This window comes from Apodemus sylvaticus, chromosome 8 (genome assembly GCF_947179515.1).
Source record: "Apodemus sylvaticus chromosome 8, mApoSyl1.1, whole genome shotgun sequence".
NCBI lineage: Eukaryota > Metazoa > Chordata > Mammalia > Rodentia > Muridae > Apodemus > Apodemus sylvaticus.
The window spans coordinates 78138429-78160449 of NC_067479.1; the positions used below are offsets into that span (position 1 = coordinate 78138429).

General features: G+C 39.4%; 1 protein-coding gene across 1 annotated transcript in view; it reads left to right on the top strand.

Moving 5' to 3' along the window:
* Positions 1 to 4444: 4444 nt before the first annotated feature.
* Positions 4445 to 22021, top strand: part of LOC127690777 (armadillo-like helical domain-containing protein 4) — a 112445-nt gene continuing 94868 nt past the window's right edge. Inside the window, exons 1-3 of the mRNA XM_052190301.1 lie at positions 4445 to 5966; positions 8651 to 8887; positions 10676 to 10867. Of these exons, the coding sequence (XP_052046261.1) occupies positions 4445 to 5966; positions 8651 to 8887; positions 10676 to 10867 (1951 nt within the window). The remainder of the gene's footprint in view (positions 5967 to 8650; positions 8888 to 10675; positions 10868 to 22021) is intronic.

Here is a 22021-nt window from a genome sequence, read left to right on the forward strand (position 1 = left end):
GGTAACACACTGAAGCAATAAGGCCTTCATCTCAGCTGGGAGCACATTAACCAAGCAAATGTGTAGAAAACCTTATATTTCAGTCTAAGGCTACAGATGTTGGGTTTATTTTGTTTATTTTTGTTTGCTTGTTTTCTTTTCCTTTCTTTTCTTTTTTTAACATTGCTTTTCATGGTCTTTGAAGCTTGAATATTCCAACTGATAAAGAAGGAGATTCTGGACTGTGTCTATTTAAGATTGTCAAAGATAATGCTTGACAGAACAGCTTATCTGCCCACTGCTGGCAGAAATACAGCAAATTATTCAGAGGATAGCAAAAGCCATCAGGGTACCTTGATAGCAAGTGACAGACAAAGTGGTATTGATTAGCTCTCTAAGGAATGCTTTTTAAGCTAGGTGGAGCTAATATCTGCTGTCTGTTAGGAATTTGGTTAGTTTGTGAGAATTAACTAGCCAGCATGGAAAGACACAGGCAGAACAGCACCCAAAGAGCAGGGTGAACAGAAAGTAAGAGAAGAATAACTTACTTTTGTTCCTTAAGTATCCTAATGTTTGAGGTAATTTAACCTGAGACACAGATGCTCATAAACAGTGGCATTTCCTTCTCCTCTTCTCCCTGCAGAGCAGCCTAAAGACAGTCCTGACTTTTCAGCCAAGATCTGCTCAGCATTTCCTCTCTCTTGGGCACATGGCCATGTAGGAGGTATAGTGTAGAGGGAAGAAAGCAAAGGCCAGAGAGGACAAACCATGGCTTCGGGGTTTGTTTAGGGTTAAGAATACTAGCATCAACCTGACTGTGGTCTGACTTTTCTTCCATATATCCTAATGCCATGCAGCTCCCGTTGTTTGATGTTAAACTCCTAAGAGCAGTGATGGGGACCTGGGCTGAGCCTGAGAGATGGAGGGATTTGAAGGTCATCTGCTAATTCCTCTGAGTTGAGGGCTGCTTGTTGCTGTCATTCCTGCAGGCCATCATCGTCATCTCAGTTTCCTTTAAAGTTCACATGCTGTTTCCAATAGTGGAGAAAAGGAGCATATGGCCCCAATACACAGCCATACAAAAGGCATGTGGTTCACCCCCCACTTTCTCTGATGTAATTGGATTTAGAAAGCAGGTGGCCAGCACTTAATCACAGAAGGAACATCTTTTAGAGGAGAAGCAGAGTCCCCTGTACACAGCCATTCTAGAATTCTAGTTGTAGATGAAATAAGATCCTGGAGGAGAATTCTGTCTCGGCAAGGTGGTTGAGACCACGTAAACCTTTACCTTCTTCTCCTTTCTCCTCAGCCTAAATTGTTGAGAAATATTTCCTCTCAGCCCACAAGACTACAAATCATAAAATGTATAGTGCTCATTCACATGTAGGGCACCTCTACTTCCTGATGGAGAAGTGCTGAGACTGCAGGAATGGTGTTAGGTTTGTTTTACTTCATAGTAACAAGACGTGAGTATACAATCGTAGCAGTAGGGGGATTTCACAGTTTGTTTTCTTAATTCCCTGTTTTGTCAAAGGCAGAAGTGAAGAGGTATATTTACCAGCACATGCCAGCTATTAACAAGAAAAGCAAACTCAGAGAATATTTTCTAATGCTAGTCCATGTCCCTCTAAACTCCCCATTTTTGATATGTTGGGATACTCTGGATTTTATCCAGAAGCATAGAATCATGTAGGCTGAGATTTTAGGCCATTTGTTTTAACTCGGGGGGGCCCTGTGCATGCTGAGCAGGCATTCTGTCCCTGAGCCCCGGTGCCAGTCCCCAGGGCATCCTTTCCATCATCTCTTATGCTTAGTAAGATAGCACTGAATGAAAGAAGAATGCATAGCTTCCTGAGATCTGAAATAAACCAGCAACTTCCGTAGTTGTTATCAGTATTTTGTCCTTTATATTATTCATAGAATTTCCTAGTTCAGTTCATCTACATGGAAATCCAAAGGCGTAAACTCATTGTCCATGGACACTTTTGGTTCACAGCTCTCATCTGTCTTTGTTTTAAGGAAGGGGCATCAGGACCATCCCTCCCTAGGCTCCTATGACCTGGCTATGGAAGAAGGGATTTTTCTGACACATCTAAAGTAGAATGACATCTTGAATGTGATGTGCCTTAGCATGTGTTTTTTCTCTTTATCCCGAGTGTCTTCTCCAAATTTTCTCCTTTTAAAACACTATATATATATATATATATATATATATATATATATATATATATATATACAACTTAATAGATAGTTAAAATTGCTTTAAACCTTGCCAGCTAACTGCCATCCCTTCCACTGTCTGAGGACCGTGGGGTGGGGTGGTATGGAGAGATGGACAGGCTTAATCTTTCTCCTTGTTTCTCTGGTTCCAGCTTTCTTTGCATGCTAATTATGATCTTGATGACACTATTACTTTTCTGCACATGGCACTTCATAACTCATAGGTTCTCTTCCTTCCAGAAGCTCCGTGGAGTCAAGATTTGGTATAGCACACTATCCTAGAAACCCACTGACTGAAAGCACACAGCAAATGTTTGCTTCTTTATTCATTTCTAGACATGGAGAATTTGGATGTTACTCATCCAAGGACTTCTGACCCAAGCTTTCTCAGGAAAGCTTGAGAGGGGCTAGAAGATCAACTTGCAAGATGGTTCACTGGGTGGTACTGGGGTTGGTAGAAGTCCTCAGCTCTAATCTGCATATTCCTTTCCTTTTTTTTTTTTTTTTTTTTTTTTTTTTTTTTTTTTTGATACACAGTTTCCATTTCCCTGTGTAGCCCTGACTGCCCTGGAACTCACTCTTTAGGCCAGGTTGGCCTCGAACTCAGTAATCTGCCTGCCTCTGCTTCCCAAGTACTGGGATTAAAGGTGTGCACTACCACTGCCCGGCTGTATATTCCTCTTTATATGTGCTAAAACAACATAAAAACAGTTTTCATCTGTTCTTTGGCCACCTGAAGGCAGCCTGACCCTTCACACACACACACACACACACACACACACACACACACACACTCAGGACTCTTAAGACTAAATAGGAGCTGGGCATGGTGAAGTACACCTTTAGTCACACCACTCAGGAGGCAACAGCAGGCTGATTTCTGTAAGTTCAAGGCCAGTCTATTCTACAAAGTGAGTTTTAAAACAGCCAGGGCTACACAGAGAAACTTTGTCTCAACAACCCCCCACCCCACCCCTGAAAAAAAAAAAAAAAAAAAAAACCTCAAGCAAAAATGAAACAAAACAAAATCCAAACCAAACAACAACAACAAAAACAAAACAAAACAAATGAACAACCAAAAGACTAACTGGGATACCTCCCATGTGAAAGCTTGGAAACCCTTCAGGGGAGGAAGCATCATGAAAATGTGGGTTTCTGTATCTCACATCTCCACAGCATGAGCATATCCTCAGCGATTTAGATGGTTAGATGTGAGTGAAAGAAGAAATGTAACTTTCACAAAGATGAGGCTTTGATTTTTAGGATATAATTTCAGGAATTAACTTTTTAGAAAAAATATTGCAGAATCTTAGTTTTTTTTTTTTTCTATTTGTACAGAGGATTTAACATCGGGTAAATTTTTAATATTGTGAAATCTAAAGACCAGCCCAGAACAATGGACAAGATTTATAAATCTTTAAACTGGGGGAAAGATATGCTATATGGATGTAGTTTTAGCTACAATGAGATTGTGGATAGTTTGAGGAATAGAATAAATCTAATCATTATAAATCATAGTTAACCTGTAAGAAATACAAATTTGAACATTAAAAAAACATATTTTTGTGTTGCCTGAGTATCTTTTATGACTCCCAAATTTGGAAACATGGAAGTTTTCTGTATAATTTTTTGTTTCAAATAGTTTGAACATTTTGAAAATATATTTTGGCAAGAGGTCATTCACAAACATTTTTAAACTCATGAAAATAACTGATTTTCATTCAGAATGTTTTGATATTTTTCAAGTTTGAAACCATATTTTCTATTTTGACTGCTGTAGCAAAATACCATAACTTGGAGAGAGTAGGAGAATTGTAAGAAGTCTCATTGACAACAGCAACAAAAGCCCTCAAGTAAATGTCTTACATTTCTGGACTCTGTGAAGTCAAACCTAAGGGTAGAAGCAAGTATGGATTCTGGTTAGGGCCTGATCCCTAGTAGCCAGTATTTACATGTTCTCACAAGCTAGACAGAAAGGAGCAGGATGTCTGAGGGCTCTTTCACAGGGACCCCAGTTTTATTTATCATCCATTCGTCACCATCCTTATGATTAGAACTCACAGGAGTTTTAAGGACAGAATTGTGCAGACTATGGCAACACAAACGTTCTTTACGTTAATATGTAACATTAACTTTCCATCCCTGAGATATGCTGCTATTTCTACAGTAAACAATAGCTTTTTCCAGGGAGCTTCAAGTCAAATCAGCTGAAGAACTAAGCAGGGAAAAGTGAACTGGGTTACCCATGTCTCAAGGGTACAAAGAAATAGAACAATTACCTCCCTTCTCTGTGAGGCGGTCAAGGAGATCATTGTACTTCTGGTTTAAGATAAGGCAGATTATTTACGTAATTCATCCATATGACAGTGTGATGTGCTTTGTTTGCCTACAGGACTCAATTACTGGAATTGTCAACTCCTTCAGCCTATTTTTCCCATCCACTATGAGCAGATCACCTCTGCTGCCCACCTATGTGGCTTTCTGTAGCATTCTCTTCCTCACCTTGGCTACAGGATGTCGAGCTTTCCCAAAGGTGGGAAGGAGGGAGACAGGACATGCATATGCAGAGAGAGAGCAGTCCCAGAAGATGAACACAGATGACCAAGAAAGCATCTCCATTGCTCCAAAGTACATGATGCAGCAGATGTCCTCTGAAGTTCCAATGGTACTGCCTTCAGAGCTTTCAGTGACAGCATTAAATGAAGTATTCTTTGTCAACAAAGAGAGCCACCTTCCAGGAGCTGGGCTTCTGCATCCTACCAGCCCTAGCATCTACTCTTCCAGCGAGCCAGTGGTCTCAGTCAGTGAAGAAGAGCATGGCCTCAGGCAGCTTGACAGAATGTCTACAGAGCACAGCCTTTCCAAGGCCATGCTAACTGTTGCTGCATCTTCACCTTCTTCTCTGAATCCTAACCAGGAGGGACCCTACGGCAGTTCAAGCACCCAGCCTATTGTACAAGGGATCACAGATGTAACACATGGTTCCTTGGAATACTTAGATAACCAGTTGTTTGCAACTGAAAGTCAAGAAGCAGTTAGCTTAGGGAATTCACCTTCTTCCTCTGTAAATACCAAAGAACCTGAGAAAATCAAAGCAGATGCAGCCACGGGAATTACTGCCTTTCCTGGTGGTGATTCCACAAGAAACACAGCGCCTGATGGGGAGAGGCCCTCAGAGATGGCAGCTGATGATGTGCAGAGCACTACCACCAAGTATTTGGTGACAGTCCCCAAGAATGTCCTGACTATTGAGCCAACAGCTGGCAGTATTCTGAGGGACCCTAAGGTCACAGTGAGTGGCAGCACACCTGACCCAGTCTCTTCTGTCTTCAGTGAGGAGTGGGATGACACTAAATTTAAGAGCATAAGTCGGGGGAGGCCCCCAGAGCTAGGAGACAATGCAGAGACTCAAGTGAGAACAGAACCACCACATGGGACCTATGAGAGCTTTGAGGGGACTGGGGAGAGCCCCACTTCCACAGTGGCTACAAAGGTGGCTCCAGGGCTCCCAGGAGACACACCCTTGGGAACAGCCCTGGTAACTGCTCTAGGGGATGAGAGGTCACCAGCCTTGTCCCATCACATGTCCTTCACTCCCACGAGTTTGGCAGAAGACCCTGAAGTTTCCACTCCAAAGCTGTTCCCAAGTTCAGGAGGCTTCAGAGCATCCACCCAGAAGGTTAGAACCCAGCTCCCCTCAGAGACTCAAGTTTCTACCTCTCAGTATGAGTCCGTGCCACAGCAGACAGCAGGACATATGTTAAAAGGTAAGGTAAAAACCTAAAGAATTAAAATAACAAAACATCTCCAAGCTTTTTTTAATTTGAAAGTTTTCCATTTGGATATTTTGCCTGTTAATGATGACTTAGAAATAATTACTCACATTTTAATCAGAGACAGAGTATTCAAATAAATCATATATTTTCCATTAAAATCATACTCTGTACATAAGTTGAGGTCCTCATCTTTTGACTTAAGTGGTAATTAGTCCACTCTAAACTTCCCAGTGGGTGTGCAGGCCTCCTCTATATTCACCCAAATGTTCTGGATTCATGAATGAAAGACATACACACACAGCCTTATTTTTAAAATGCCTAAGCAGCTCAGCAGCTGGGCCACTTCCAAACCTTCCTACTACTAACACACTCTCCCCTCTGATATTCCTGAATTATTACTTACTAAAACCTCCTTTCCATCCTGGCTGCCGCAGACCCTGGCCTGCTGCCCTCGTGGGCCACAACCTTAGGCCCTTCCTTACATCTTGGCAATGTCTCTGTGCCTCTCCTATACTCCTCAGGCTGGGAACTTCTCCCTGGCAATGGTAATCTCCTCTCCCTCCCATTCCTTGCCCTGGACTCTCAACGTCCCGCCTCTGTCTCCTTGCCCAGCCTTTATTTACCAATTAGAACCAGCTAGGGGCAGGGAGCCACAGCATCTCACACACAGATGTGCGAATTCTTGTGTTATTTGGAAAGTCAATTAGCATAAGCAATAAACCAATCCATAGTGCACTATTTTGCACAGACCCACTCCTCCTTGGGCCATGTAGCAGTATGTAATGATGCTTTCAGTTGCTTTGCTTGAAGCTTACTGCTGACGTCTCCTGGATAGGGACCAGGGAAGCTTTAGAACATTCTCCATCTGCTGGGCAGCTTCCAGAAGCATTAGTCTCAACCAATATATCAATAGCATTGTAACTAATGTAGTTTAGTATTTTTCAATTTTTTTGTCATGAAAATATATAAAAACCTGTGAAAGTATGAAAGAAACAACTATATTTTAAGTAGTCTAATAACAATATTTGATGCTTATTTGGATGTCATTGAGAATTTATATTTCTCACCAAAAATTATTAGGTGAGTATTTATCTAGTGATACTAACCACTTTGGTTTTCTGACCTTATAAACCCAAAACTAAGTTGTCTAGAAATAATATGGAAAGAAATTAAAAATCATTAGTAGATTTCATTCTGAATTTTCTATTTTTTTTTCTGGCCCCCAACCTTTAAATATTAGAAGATAAAAACTCCAGTATTTGCTGTTGATGGATTATGCTTTTATTATTTTGTTAGTCCTATGATAACATCTAGGAGGAGAGACTTTATGTAAAGAGACTTTATGTATTTTCATTTCAAATTGTTTCAGAATGTGAAAATCATACGACCTGAGCCATATAACCTATACATGAGGAAAATATCAACCAAAATATTGATAATATGTTTATCATGTTTTGTTGAGATGTCGTATAAAGGTAAAAATGGTCATTTGATAAGTAATAAAGGTAAAATTGAATAGTTTACGTATCTATTTGGGTTTTGTTTTGTTTTTGTTTTTGAGATAGGATCTCAAGTTGCTCAGACTCCTACTAGCTAACTTCTAGTTTCTGAAGACTGGACTCATAAAGTGTAAATTTTCAAATATTCTTCCAGAAAATATTTTGTAAGTTGTATTTAAACTTTTTAAAGTTTGAGACTTTTTTACTATGTAGCCCCGTGTGGCCTCAAAAGTGTAGAGATCTACCTACCTGTAGAAACTAAAATAAAGGGATTACTACCAAGCATAACCTCTTTTTAAAATGACATTATGTGAGTTGGGCCCATAAAAGCATGAAGATGTTAGGTAGGATTAAACAAGAATTTTACTTCAATTTTCCATAGTACTTATGTTTCTAGAACATGAAGTCATATGGTCCCTAGCCTACATATATTACACCATTACATTTATATTATGATATTTTGGATTTATTTCAGCTTTTACAGATACAAACTAAAAACTAAAATGGGTTTGATAATAGTCAGGCTAGTCTGATGATCAAATATGCCTAAGGAAGCTGAAGGCCAAAAAATGTCCAATTAATTAGCTTAGGATCACAAAGCTAGTGAGTGGTTAAATCAAAACTGAGACCCAAGTAACTTAGCACTGTAGTATGCACTCTGAACCACCTGAAGAGAGGGCTCCATGCTTGGCATCACTGTCCTTCTCCTTTAATACATACGGGAAGGATAAGTTAAAAGCACTAGTTGGTTATTGTAATTATTGTTTTTTTTAATGCCAACTTTCTTTGCCTCTTTTACATGTGCAAATGTGAGCATGAATATTTCCTTCTGAAAGATTTTAGAGTGACTTAGTTATGTATACTTTATTTCTTAACAGACTGATTCAGTTAATATTCAAATATGTCTGAGAAGCTCAGCTAGCTGTCTTCCTATCTTGTTTCAATTTTATTCTAGGTGGTTTTGTTTATTTGTTTTTTATATTAACTTCTTTATATCTGGCTTATATTGCTCCTCAGCTCTCCGAGCGGCAACAGTACCATTTCTTACTGGTCTTTGACTCTCCAGTTCTCTTTGTTGGTCTAGTCTCTGAAAGAACTGGCTGCCATTTTCAGTTTATTAATTTCATAATTAATTTGATATATAGGAATTTGGTCTATTTTTTCCTTCCTTTTAAGAGATGACAATGGCCACTCAAGAAACAGATGCCACATTGCCTGTGGTGACACAAGAGCATATGGCCGCCATCGAGGTTCCCAGAGGCAGTGGGGAGCCTGAAGAGAGCCTGCCATCGCTCCCTCCGGTGTCTGCTGAAGTGGGTGATGCCGAGCTGTCCAGAAGATGGGAGTCTCTGGCCACTCCAGCCTCCACCACTCTTGTCCCTGTGTCTCTCAAACTTACCTCTTCTATGGAAGGTCAGTAGGGGAGTGTGGGCTCAGTGTTTGAGAGAGGGGTGTGGCTCTTTACTGTTAATTACTGGAATGAGAGAGGCAGCTGGCCCTTTCACCAGCATGCACATGTGCCCTACCTGGAAAGATGGTCATCTCTCTTGGCTTGTAGAAATGTGTTGTAGCATCAATGGATGAGGCAGACTCCTCTCCTGGTTCCCAAGTCTAAGCCTCCTGAGGGCTCCCACCTAAGAGCCAGGGTGGGGCAACGTAAAAATAGCAAGAACTAAGTTTGAATCCGTCTTTGGCCTTGTCTAAGACTGTGGCCCCAGGTAACCTTCTAAACTTTTGTAAACCTCTATTCATTTTCAGTAATATCTACTTATCTCTAGAATATATATATATATATATATATATATCACATACATATTTATATTAAATTATATTATATCATATATATTTATATTATATGTTTATTCTTACAATACATATAAAGAAATGGAGAATATATACATACACACACACACACACACACACACACACACATATATATATATATATATATATTTCTCTGTTTTTTCATTAGCCAAGTAAGGATGACATTTATTTATTTATTTATTGAGACATACCAATAAAATAAAAACTTTTCATCCCAGGTCCCTAATCCTCCTAAAACAAAACAAAACAACACACAACTCACTGCTGGAGTCCGGATCATAACCTTCATGAATTCTGAGGACACTTGCTTCAGTGTCTCTCTCCTGATAACCAGCATTATCAATTTTCTTTTTATAGTTTCCTGTAGTCCACACTATCTCCTGGTTTCTTGTATCTGTACTCACTACTACAACATTTTAAACTTTTGTGTTTTTAACTTTTGAAGAGAAATCCTGTACTACAGATGAATTTTTTGGAACTTACCATTTTTTACCTACTGTTCTAGTGGCCAAATAACTTACAGCTTTTTGTTCTGACCATTGTATCATACTCCACTATGAAAACACATCTTAGTTTTCATCCATTCTTCATCTGCATTCCTGCTGTCTGCATGCAGGGCATTTCTGAGCATAGGTGTTGTGAATACTGTTATTATGACCACCCTTCTGCATGTACAGTATCAGGCATGGGAAGGAATTTCTCCTAGGTAATGAGTTGCTGGCCATAGGATGTATTCGTGTTTAGCATTAAGAGCCAATGTCTCCTTTTCATGATAGTTGTTGCACCAATTTATATACCCATAAGGGCTTGGTAGCTATGTATTATGCGAACTATATATTCCCTCTGACTTCATGGGCAAAGAGATTGTGATTCATAAAGGTGTAATTGTGTGAAATCTGTCTGGGAAGATTCTGATGATTTAAGCTACTATTGTAGATTCTTTAGATGTGGGAAGCTTGGGGCTTCACTTGGATGCTTGAAGTGGAGTCTACTTTAGATACAGTCCCAGACCGGGACTCTTCCACGTGATTTTGTGAAGCATACTTGGTCTACCCAAAGTATTCTCTGGTATTTAAAGCATTCTTATTCAATTGTCTGGCTTATGAACCCCATTTAAAATTCTGCACCATCCATTATACTGTCAATAGAATGAGTGGGAGATTAAAATTTAAAGGCAAAATTATGATTTGAGGCATTGTCTTTTCAGGATGATGAAATGTTGCCTGTGTGTAGCTAGGTTGATGTGAGAAGAAGAGATGAATTTAAGTTATAATTAGGTATAGAATTTACTGTGCTTCTGGTTTCTTGCCTTTCAAAACGAATGTTAACATTTCCTCGCTATCTTATGGGTCTATCCCTGTCTCTTGGGCTTGGCAGATCTCTTGGATACAATCACTGGGCCAAACGAAGAATTCATACCGGTTTTGGGCTCTCCAGTGGCACCCCCTGCAATGACTATGGAGGCTCCCACAATTTCTCCAGCACTCCCTTCTGAGGGAGGAACTAGTCCGTCCATCAGCCGCCCAAATACAGCTGCCTCCTATGGCCTAGAACAACTGGAATCTGAAGGTATCCTTGTCTCTGCCCACACATTTGAGAAACCACTAAGTCGGTGTGTGTGTAAGTCCCGGGGTGAACTGGCTTAAAAAAGTGTATGCTGCCACAGATTTTCCGTGGCCTGTGAACTAAGAATGGTCTCTACATTTTCAAATTGCTGAGGAAGCATGCAAGTGCAATATTGTGGACATGTACTAATTTATACAGACTTCAAGTGTCAGTGTTCATGAATAAAGTTGTATTGCAGCCCAGGTGCACACCTCATTTGCATGTTGTTGATGGCTGCTTTGTGGCCATAGCTCAAAACTGACATGAGGTGGTAAAGACTAAATGTCCTGAACAGCCCAGAGTATTTATAATATTGCCCTTTAAAGAACATGTTAACAGTCCTCAGCATGCAAATATATATGTATATAGGTATGTATATAGGCATGTAGGTAGATATGTGGGTATGGATGTATGGATGTGATCATCTACTTACTGCAGTTGAACATTAGACTCAACTTGGAGAACTTCCAATGAATTCCAATATATTACACACACACACACACACACACACACACACACACACACACACCATAATATGTGACCTCAATTGCAGGTAAACATTGGACTCAGACTCCTCCTGAAGAGCTTTTTACTAAAACCATCAGCCTAAGGTCCCTGTGGTTCCAGTTAAATTTACATGGGCAGAATATGGGATTAACATTCAAAATGAGTATCTTAGTTGGTTTCATTATGTAGGCTGGATGAGAATAGTAGGTTTAAATAGAGAGGCTGCAATTTTTTAACTGGATTTTTTTTCTTTTATGAAACTTTAAATGTTTACTGTGTCTTTATAACATCATGGTCAGTGCTGGGCTATTCTCTTAGTAGTATCTTTGAGTTACTGTCTAGGTGTACACAAGTCTTTTTGTTACTTCAGGCTGAGAAATTCATGCCAAATTGTGCTATGTAAGGCATTGGCTTTGGGAGTAGCTGCTCATCAACAAGCAATAAGATGGAGATAGGACCCACAGTCATGTGACTCCATGAGTCAGCACCTTGAAAGGGGAGGAGTATCACATTGTGGATGCAAATGATTGAATCTAGTTATGCTAACCCAGACCACAGGGAAGCTCCTAGACAGTCAGCCATGTCCTAGGAGAGAGGACAGAGAATGTTTTGGGATTCTGTGTTTTCTTTACTGCAGGGAAGAGGTTCAGCTGGGTGTATAGGAGATGCTCCCTGCCCCCAAAAGATTCATTTTATCTTTTAAGATCCTCTGGAATAAGAGTCATAGGAAGTTTACATGGGTGCTGGATATCAAACTTAGATCCCTGCAGAACAATACACACCCCTAACCACTGAACCATCTCTCCAGCCTGTCTTATAGCTTTCCAGAGTGGCATTTATAAGCTGCTCACTAAAACACATAAACAGGAGGAGTGGCTTGGAGAATTTCACAGAGGAATGCTGACTTAAAAAGCAGATCAATATGGTCCCAGAGGTCACCATCCCTTTCATATCATGTGAAGACAGATAGTGCGTGGCTTTGAGTCCAAAGCCTCATGTTTTCAGTTCCCTTGAATGCCGCTTGTAAAAAATCAGGTTTTCTTAAATTGACTTGAAATATAGATAGCAGCTCTACTTGGCAAGACTCATTAAATCAAAGGAAAAAATGTATTTGTGAATAGTCTATACTTGTAAAACTGTAGTAATTTTCTAAATTTAGTAGACAATGACAGTTGTGTTGAAATATGTGAGAATTTTTCTGATGTGCCTAAAGATATCCTGGGGTTTGAGATATTTCCTTCCACACAATTCAGGTTCAGCTTTTTTTTTTTTTGAGAATATATTTTGTCAGATTTTAAACTGAATTATGATTCATGTCAAGGTTTCTGAAAGACATTTTTGGTTAAAAACCATTCTTTCTGTTACTTCATTGGGCTTAGGATAAGGTCTAGAATTAGATTAGCACATAATTTCTCCTAAAGACCACGGTGCAGAATTTATCTTTAATTACTATGTATTAAAAATGTCACAAGTTTATGCTGGCATTTAAATCTTGGAAAGCTGAAAGGGCCATATGTATTTAAATAGATGAACCTACCAAATTCTGGGATACATTAGAGGCCTCCATTTCAACCTGTTTCTCTGCCTTGCCTGGGAATGTAAACATAGCATCAGATGTTGCCTTAGGAAGCATTTCAAATTTTACTACAGAATTACAACCAGAACAAAATTACTTTTATCAAAATAATGTATCAGTTGTGGTCCATTTTCTTTAATTCCATTCCTAGTCTCTTTTGTTTCTGAGACTGGGCATTACTATGTAATTCACACTGGTCTGAACCTAGCTACAGAATGAGTCTGAGGCCAGTCCTGGACACATCAGACCCTGTCAAACACAAAAAAAAACCTGTTTATTTATTTGTTAATACACTTAATCTTTTATGGCATAAGAGGAGTTCTCAACCTGTAAGTTACAACCTCTTTAGAGGGAGGTTGAATGGCCCTGCCACAGGGGTCATCTAAGACCATCAAAAGAACACAGCGATTTACCTTACCTTATTATTTATAACAGTAGCAAAATTACAGTTATAAAGTAGCAGTAAACTAATTTTATGGTTGGGGGTCAGCACAGCATGAGAAACTATTAAAGGGATGTAGCATTTGGAAGTTTGAGAACCACTGCAGTAGAGGGGTATCTGTTTGCTTTACACAATTTAAAATTGTGTGTTTCATTTATTTCTGAGGAAATGTAATGCTAAAAATCTACAACAATATTGTAGGAAGCAGGACAGTGCTTGAATACCTCAACACTTAGAAACTGAAGATGTAGCTCAGTGGTAAGGGATGTTTGCTTAGTATGTACAAGTCCCTGAGTTCAGTCCCAAGACATGCATTACCCCAGATAATTCCCACTTCCTCACTGTTTCAAATGGCCCATTGCATACTTTTTTTTAATCTAATAAATGAACAAGAATTCTGTGATAAATTCAGAAATAATAGAACTATAGTTTGACTTGCTGGAGGATTACTTTTTATGTGCATTTTATTTTAATAATAATAAATTGTTTTTATATACCATAAAACATACGTTTCTCTCTACAAACTACATAAAAATTTCAGGAGAAAGTAAGAATTTTGTTTTGTTCCATTTTGTTTTGTTTTTCTTTGCTTTGCTTGAGACAACTTTTCACTCTGTATCCCTGGCTAGTCTGGAACTCTATATGTAGATCAGGCTGGCTTCCCATAAGCTGTGACAGAAAGATGTATTTGGAAAGGATGCCTTTATTTGTACAACTGAGATAATAGTTTTGGCAATACGGCTGTCTTCTTGCAGTTGACACTGAAGTCACAAAGCCTTGCCTCTTCTTATTGGTGAGTTAGAAAGCAATTCAGAGGTGCCCAAGAGACTTTAAAGAACAGCTTCTCAGATACTGTTTTTGAAAGCTCCTCTGAGGATACTGCAGTGCTTGTTTGATTTAAAATATTGCTTAATGTGGATGGGTGTTTTGCCTGCATACATGTACGGGCACTACAGGGATGCCCAGTGCCCACAAAGGGCAGAAGGGCACTGGATTCGAGACATTGATTTATACATAGTTGTGAGTTACTATACAGATGTTGAGAATTGACCCAGGTCCTCTATAATCAGCAAAAGCTCTTACCCTCTGAGTCAACTCTCTAACCTTCTATGCATCATTTGTAAGGGTCTCCTGTGACAGATTTTGAAAAATAGATTGCCAGACGTTTCAGTTATTGATTGCCTCTTAGTGTGGGTCTTTTTGTTGTCCTGGCCTGAAGTCATCATGTATCATCAGGCACCTGTGACAAGCCTCTTCTGAGCATCTGTCAACTCTCTTGGGTAGAAGAGCCAATCTCTTAGCACTCAGAATGGGTATCACATACTTACTAGTAATTCTCATTTGGTCAGTGGTATTCAAAAGTGTTTTATTAAAATTATGGTGTATTGCTATAATGTATTCACAAATTCTAACACAAACACAACAGCTTACATTCATTCTACTCTTCTGACATCTTTTTTTTCTTATCATTGGGAATAATTTATCAGTATACCCATACAATTTAGTAACATTGTTGCAGAGTTGATGCCCTCCATTGGCCTGGTGTGTGTGTGTGTGTGTGTGTGTGTGTGTGTGTATGTGTGTGTGTGCATATAGTATGTGTGCAACCAAGTATACATGTATGTGTGTACATGTGTACTTTCCCTGCCCAGCCCAGTACTGCTTGGTATGCTCACCTTCAGTCATCCAAAGACATCCTCTTTAAGGATGAAGACAGGGTTTTGTTTTGTTTATATTCAGCAGGCTAACACTGTTATTTACTCATGTGATTATGAATGCATTTGAAAAGTATTTGGCAACTCAGGGAATACCATGAAAAATTAGGGACTGATCTAACAGAGCACGGGTTTAGTAGAAGACATGTGATAGATGTGTAAATTCCACAATGCAGGGTAGAAAGTGAAAGCATTAAAACATGAACAGAGACTCAAGGTCAGGAGGAAATTAGCTCTGGGCAACAGAGATACGGAATGGCATATGTGCTCATCTTTCTATGTATTTGGATTTACATAAATTTGTTTAATTATCATTATGTTCTTGTTAACAGAAAAGGAGATGTGATAAATCCTCAAATGTTGGGAAATGTTAAATACATGTAAAGAGATACTTTAGTATAATACTAATGATAAGTTACCTTATGAACATTTGTACCAAGCAAAATGCTCTAATTTGATAGTGGTGAGATGAATTAGTCTTTAAGATCAGTTTTTAGCTGGGTGTGGTAGTATACGCCTTTAATCTCAGTTCTTAAAAGATAGAGTATGGCAAGTTAATCTCTATTAGTTTGAGGCTAGCCTGGTCCTCAGTGAGTTTTAGACCAGGCAGAGTTACAAAATGAGATCCTGTTTTATGTAGATATAGATTAGTTAGATATAGAGATAGAGATAGAGATAGAGATAGAGATAGAGATAGAGATAGAGATATAGCTATCCGATGTGACAGAATAGGCAGTACAGAAGAGCCAGCCATGCCCTCAGTCTCAGGTCAACAGATCTTTTATTTATTAGAAGCTGTATACTCTGTTTCTCTTGAGAGGGATGTTCAGGTATCATGTAGGTTTGTTCTAAATGACTGATCTGGGCTTCTGCACCACAGAGAGTCTCTGTGGCGGGTGGTTCATGCACAGATTCCTAAGTGTCATGAGTTTCCTGCAGTTGAAGAAAACATGTATCTTGGAAGTATATAATAGTTTGCAAAAATTTCAAAAGTATTTCTAAAATGCTATTAGCATGTATTAATCCTTAATAATAAAGGGATTCTTTATGATATCGTATATAGATATCAAAAGTATTTTAGATGTTTGCAGAGAAGGCATTTTTATTTTCTTTTAAAAAATATTTTAAACTTATTGTGTATGTTTGTTTTGTGTGTGCATGCATGAAGGTTGAAGGACATTCTGTAGGAGTGTGTGTGAGTGTGTGTTCTTTTACTGAGGTAAACATGAGCATTTCATTGTGCTGAGTACACATTATTACAAACCTGTGAAATATGTAGATGGATTTAAGGGTAAGAACTATCACTGGCAATATGGCCGGCTGACTATATTCATTACCTTGATGCTGCGTGGATATCATACTGTGGGCCTATATACCTGAGGCTTTCCATGGATATCTCTGGCCCGGCCGGGTGCCAGAGTTCATGCAAAAAGGAGCGAGTGCAATCAGGGAGGACAAGTCATTTCTGTGTCTTCCACTGCTGCAGTTGGCTCCACCTCTGTCTCCCAGTGCCATCTTGGTTACTCCACATCGCCTTGCACAACGTCCGGTTGGGTTGGGCCAACTAGAGGCCGACTAGCCAGAGGGGAGTGCAGCTGAGCTTTAGGTGGCTTTTACAGAGAGCAGAGCACTTCCCAAGTGTTACAGCTCTAATGACAGAAGCGCTGGTAGTTCTCGAACACCTCTAATACTTCTGGATAGGATTCTTATGTACAGTTTTGCTGGGTCAGAGTCTGACAGCAGGTGCTTCTCATTGGCTTGGTCTGAGAGCTTGGGGAAACCTTTATTTGCATGTGGGAGAGCTTGTTGCTGCTCCTACAGGACTGCGACTGATGGCCACAAACCTTTTTGTTCTGAGTGTAGGAGGTTGTAACTAAAGGTTGTAACAGGAGCCAGGGAGCATGGCCAAACACCTACCTTACCTTACTTACCTACCAACAGTCACTTGCTGGGTCTAGCAGGAGCTCTACTGGGACCAGGCTGCCTATGCACAGCTCACCACCCCACGTCATACTACTGTTGCCTCTTTTATTATTACTTTTTATTTTTTAAGGCAAGGTCTTACTCTGTAGCCCTGGAACTTACTGTATAACTGGGGCTTGCATTGAACTTGTGTCAGTCCCCCTGTGTTAGCCTGCCAGGTTCTGAGATTATAGGCATGAGCCACCACTCTTGGATCATATTACCTCTTAATGTTTATATTCATACATGACCTTCAAAGAAAAGATCAGAAAAGGATATGCCTATTTAAATACTCCTATAAGTTTTAAAAATCATCTCATTTGGAAACATTAAATTTGCTCTGATTTTGGTAGGTTCTGACTCTGCTTTCTAGGGTCTCTTTCTGCAGCCAAGCTACCTCTTTCTACCTTGATGATAATTCCATATAAAAGTATTCCATGGAAATATACCCTACTGAAATGCTATAAAAAGCTTCTAGGACTTCAGCATGATAAGCTAATTGAGGCCAAGTAGTGACCCTCATCTCTCATATGCACACCGCCTCTCATCTTTCAAGGTTGAAGGACATACCCTTAACTCTGGAAAGCAGCAGTTTAATGACACTCATGATTAACCCTATTAATCATGTTAACTTCCAACCTTCAGAGAGATAATCCCATGCCCAATAGACGCCTGCTCTACTCTTATCACTGTTGCTATGACGAAATACTTAGAACCTAAAACAGTTAGGGAAGGAAGGGCTTATTCTAACAAGATTCCATTCTCTAACCACATGTAGTGGGGGCAGAAACTTAAGGCTAGAACCTGAAGACAGGCCTGTCTGCTGTTGCCACAGCATCACCTCTAACCAGGAACCAAGGAAGAGAAGAGTGAGCGACCATGGAGGAGTGCTGTTTAATGGCTCTCTTGCGGGGTCATGCGAAATCCATTTCTTACTTTGCCTAGAATCACCTCTACAAAAAATGATGCTGCCCGCAGTGGTCTGGGCCTCTTGCATCTATGAATAGTCAAGACAGTTTCCCACAGACATGCCCAGGGATGAATCTGATTTCTCTTGAATAGCTCAAGGCTATGTTAAATCAACTGTTAGAACTAATGAAAGCAAAGCCTGATTCTTTTTTAGACATTTTAAGACCATTCTCACCTATAGAATAGTAAGGCTGCTGCTGCTATGTAGGCAAATAATAACCTGAGCGACATTATTCCAAAAAATAAGGCAATGAAATTAAAATTAAGAGGACAGGGAGGCAGAATCAGTTCTGCTCCAACCCATCCTCTGTGAAGCCTCTCAGACCACCCTGCTCCTAACAGTGAGCGAGAGCTTATAATGGGAAAACTCCCCTGCTCCCAGTCTCAAGTGCACTCATCTGAGTATAAGTCCTGGCTCCACCGTGAAACCTCACTGGATTTTAATCAAAGACTTTTACCTTATTTGGACCTCACTTTCTCTCTCTGTAAAACTTGGACATTGATGTTTCTCCTCTTGACTTGTGAGAAGGAAATGTGATCTTGCATGTAAAAGTTCTCAGAGTACACATACACATGGAGTAAATGTATGATTGATGACTTGACCTCTTAACATTATATATGACTGGCTCTCATTTATTACAGTAAAGTACATCTTCTCTATGTTGGTATTGTCTAGGTGACAGGTAGATGATGTGACAATAGCAAAGAACAAGGCAGGAAGACACAGGAAGTGGCAGTGTGTTGCAGGGAGAGCACACCACTTCTGATGCAGGCAGATGCTGTACTTTGTCAGGAGGAAGAGATGAGCTTGGTGGTATCAGACCTAAGAAAATCCCAGGCGCTTCATGGCCTGTGAAACAGTCTGAAGTGTGTGTGTGTGTGTGTGTGTGTGTGTGTGTGTTCAGAATCAATTCAGAAGGTTTTCTGTTTTAATTATTTCATTTTTGCAGTCAGAATCCTACACTGTAGCCCGGTTGGACTCACACTCATAATCCTTCTGCCTCAATTTCCTGGGTGGTGAGATTATAAGTGACACCAGGCCCAGCCTTGGATTTATTTTTACAGTTTGCCCATTTCAAATGAATCCACTCTTCAGGACAGAGACAGTCAGCTTATGATGTCTCTACTGACATCACTGTATCTGCTTAGGCAGGCTCAACTCTCCCTAGTTGTGTGGACAATGGCCTGTCAGTGCAGGGTGCTGTGTAAAACAATGGCTAAGTTCTCGTTTTTTATATTGATCATTGGTTGGGTTTGCCTTCTCTTGCTGTTTGTGTGACTGCTTGAGTCTAGAGCTTGTTTAGACCCCAAATTGAACATTTGAAAGTGTCAAGGAGGTGATGGTTTCCAATCACATTTTTTAATAAATTTCATAAATGGATACCACTGAGAAGTCACACATTATTTCACATCCTCAGAAGAATCTGTACTGACACTTGCACTCAATTACTCTAGAGAAGCTCAATATTCTTAAGTAATTCTTTAAGTTGTATTGGAAGAGAGATGAAAGGCGGGCATGGAGGGTCAGACTCCAGCACTGGTGGGAGTCCATCTGTATAAGGGTCATCTCCACTGTGCCAGCATCCCCGGAAGGGCAACAGGATATATAGATGGGCTTTCCTTTAAAAGCTTGTGTCATACTCTTTTGACACATACACATAATACAGCATAATAAAAACTGTATTTAGGCTCCATGAAGGGTGCATGTGTTAAGGGAAGATTCCGAGCAAGGCACAATGCTTGATCCTTAGAGTCTGGTACAAAGAAGCACATAACAAATTTTGTTTTCAAGAAGGGAAGGCTCACAGGTATAATAAATAAAACATATTTCCACAAAATAATATATGCCCTTCATTTTGGATAGGTTGACTCCTTGTACGGGTCTAAGGGAAAGTCTATCCTAATCAGTATGTTTATAAAAATCAATAGTCAACCTATCCAACCTGCAGTTTATCTTTTGCATGAGTGTGAAGTTTATACTTAGTTTTTATTCATTTTCTTAAAGAAAATACTCTTTTGTGGTAACTAAGTTGCTAAAGTTTTTATATTAGATGTCTCCAAATTTATAGATCCAAGGCTGATCCTGCCTCTGTGTTTCTCCATAGAGAAGCCGGAAGAAGCAGAATGCTCAGTCTCCTCTTCCTGTCTCCAAAGAGACATATACAAGAGGCTGATATCTGAATCAAGAGCAGTTGGTCGAACAATCAGAAGCTACAGTCTAGAGCTACCATTACTGATATGAGGGCTCCCTATATTAATATAATGTAATGTGACTTTATAAATGAAAATGGCCAAAGAGAGCTCCTCTATGTGGTCAAGCCTGAGAGGGGATTAGGTGTTAATAAGCAACAGCAAGTAGAGTTGTGTAGAATGCTCTCTGTTAGCCAGAGAGGGGAGGGTTTGACCAAGAGCAAAATGTGCAGTTTTAAAGACAGAAAAATTAAACCCATAAATTTTTTATTATATATGCTGATAAACATCAAGTAGGAGTTTTAAATTTAATACTTTTAATAAAATGTTGTAGACAAATATGGAAAGTTTCAAATCATATTTATTTAGTATTCAGAACAGAGAAGTGAAATGAACAGACAATTTTGAAGAATGTAATATATGATAAATAATTTCAATTGAGTTTTACATTTTTTAAGTAGTGGTATGTTTTTTGTGTGTGTGTGTGTGTATGTGTGTGATAAAGATTTATTTTTAGTGTATTTATGTGTATCTGTGTATAGGCAGGTGCATGTGAGCATCCGAGCATAGGTGACATCAGATGCTGGATTCAGCTAAAGGATGAAGTTAAAGGTGGTTCTAAGCTGTATGATGTAGGTGCTAGGAAGTGAACGTGGCCTTCTGTATAGGCAGTGTGATCTCTGAGCCTCTTGGCTATCCCGTATACCTCATGAAAGATTGTTAAACACATTCTAATTCTTTACTGCAATGGTGAGTGCTCTAGGGTTGTTTATTACTGTAGAAAGCTTGGTAACACATTTGTGGTATATATAGATATAGATATGTCATATTCATATTGAAATTTAATATTAAGCTTCATAATACATATAGACACAAATACTATTTGCACATATCTAACATGATAAAAATAAGAAGGTGGGAATAGTTGAGATTTTAGTAATGTTAGGAGATTCATTACATTCTCAACCACCTTAGAGCCTTGATTTTGTGAGAGTTAAAAATGTCTGAGGTTGGATCAATTCACATTCTTCTGCATGCTGACCTCCAGTTGAACCAGCACCATTTGTTGAAAAGGCTATCTTTTTTCCGTTAGATGTTTTCAGCCCCTTTGTCCAGGATCAAGTGGCCATAGGTGTGTGAGTTCATTTCTGAATCTTCAATCCTGTTCCATTGATCTGCCTGCCTGTCACTGTACCAATACAATGCAGTTTTTAACACTATTGCTCGGTAATATTGCTTGAGGTCAGGGATACTGATCCCCCCAGAATTTCTTTTGTTGTTGAGAATAGTTTTAGCTATCCTGGATTTTTTTGTTATTCCAGATGAATTTGAGAATTGCTCTTTCTAACTCTATGAAGAATTGAGTTGGGATTTTGATGGGTATTGTGTTGAATCTGTATATTGCTTTTGGCAAAATGGCCATTTTAACTATATTAATCCTGCCGATCCATGAGCATGGGAGGTTTTTCCATTTTTTGAGGTCTTCCTCTATTTCCTTCTTCAGAGTCTTGAAGTTCTTGTCATATAGATCTTTCACATGTTTGGTAAGAGTCACCCCAAGCTACTTTATACTGTTTGTGGCTATTGTGAAGGGGGTCATTTCCCTAATTTCTTTCTCAGCCTGCTTATCCTTTGAGTATAGGAAGGCTACTGATTTGCTTGAGTTGATTTTATAACCTGCCACTTTGCTGAAGTTGTTTATCAGCTGTAGGAGTTCTCTAGTGGAGTTTTTTGGGTCACTTAGGTAGACTATCATA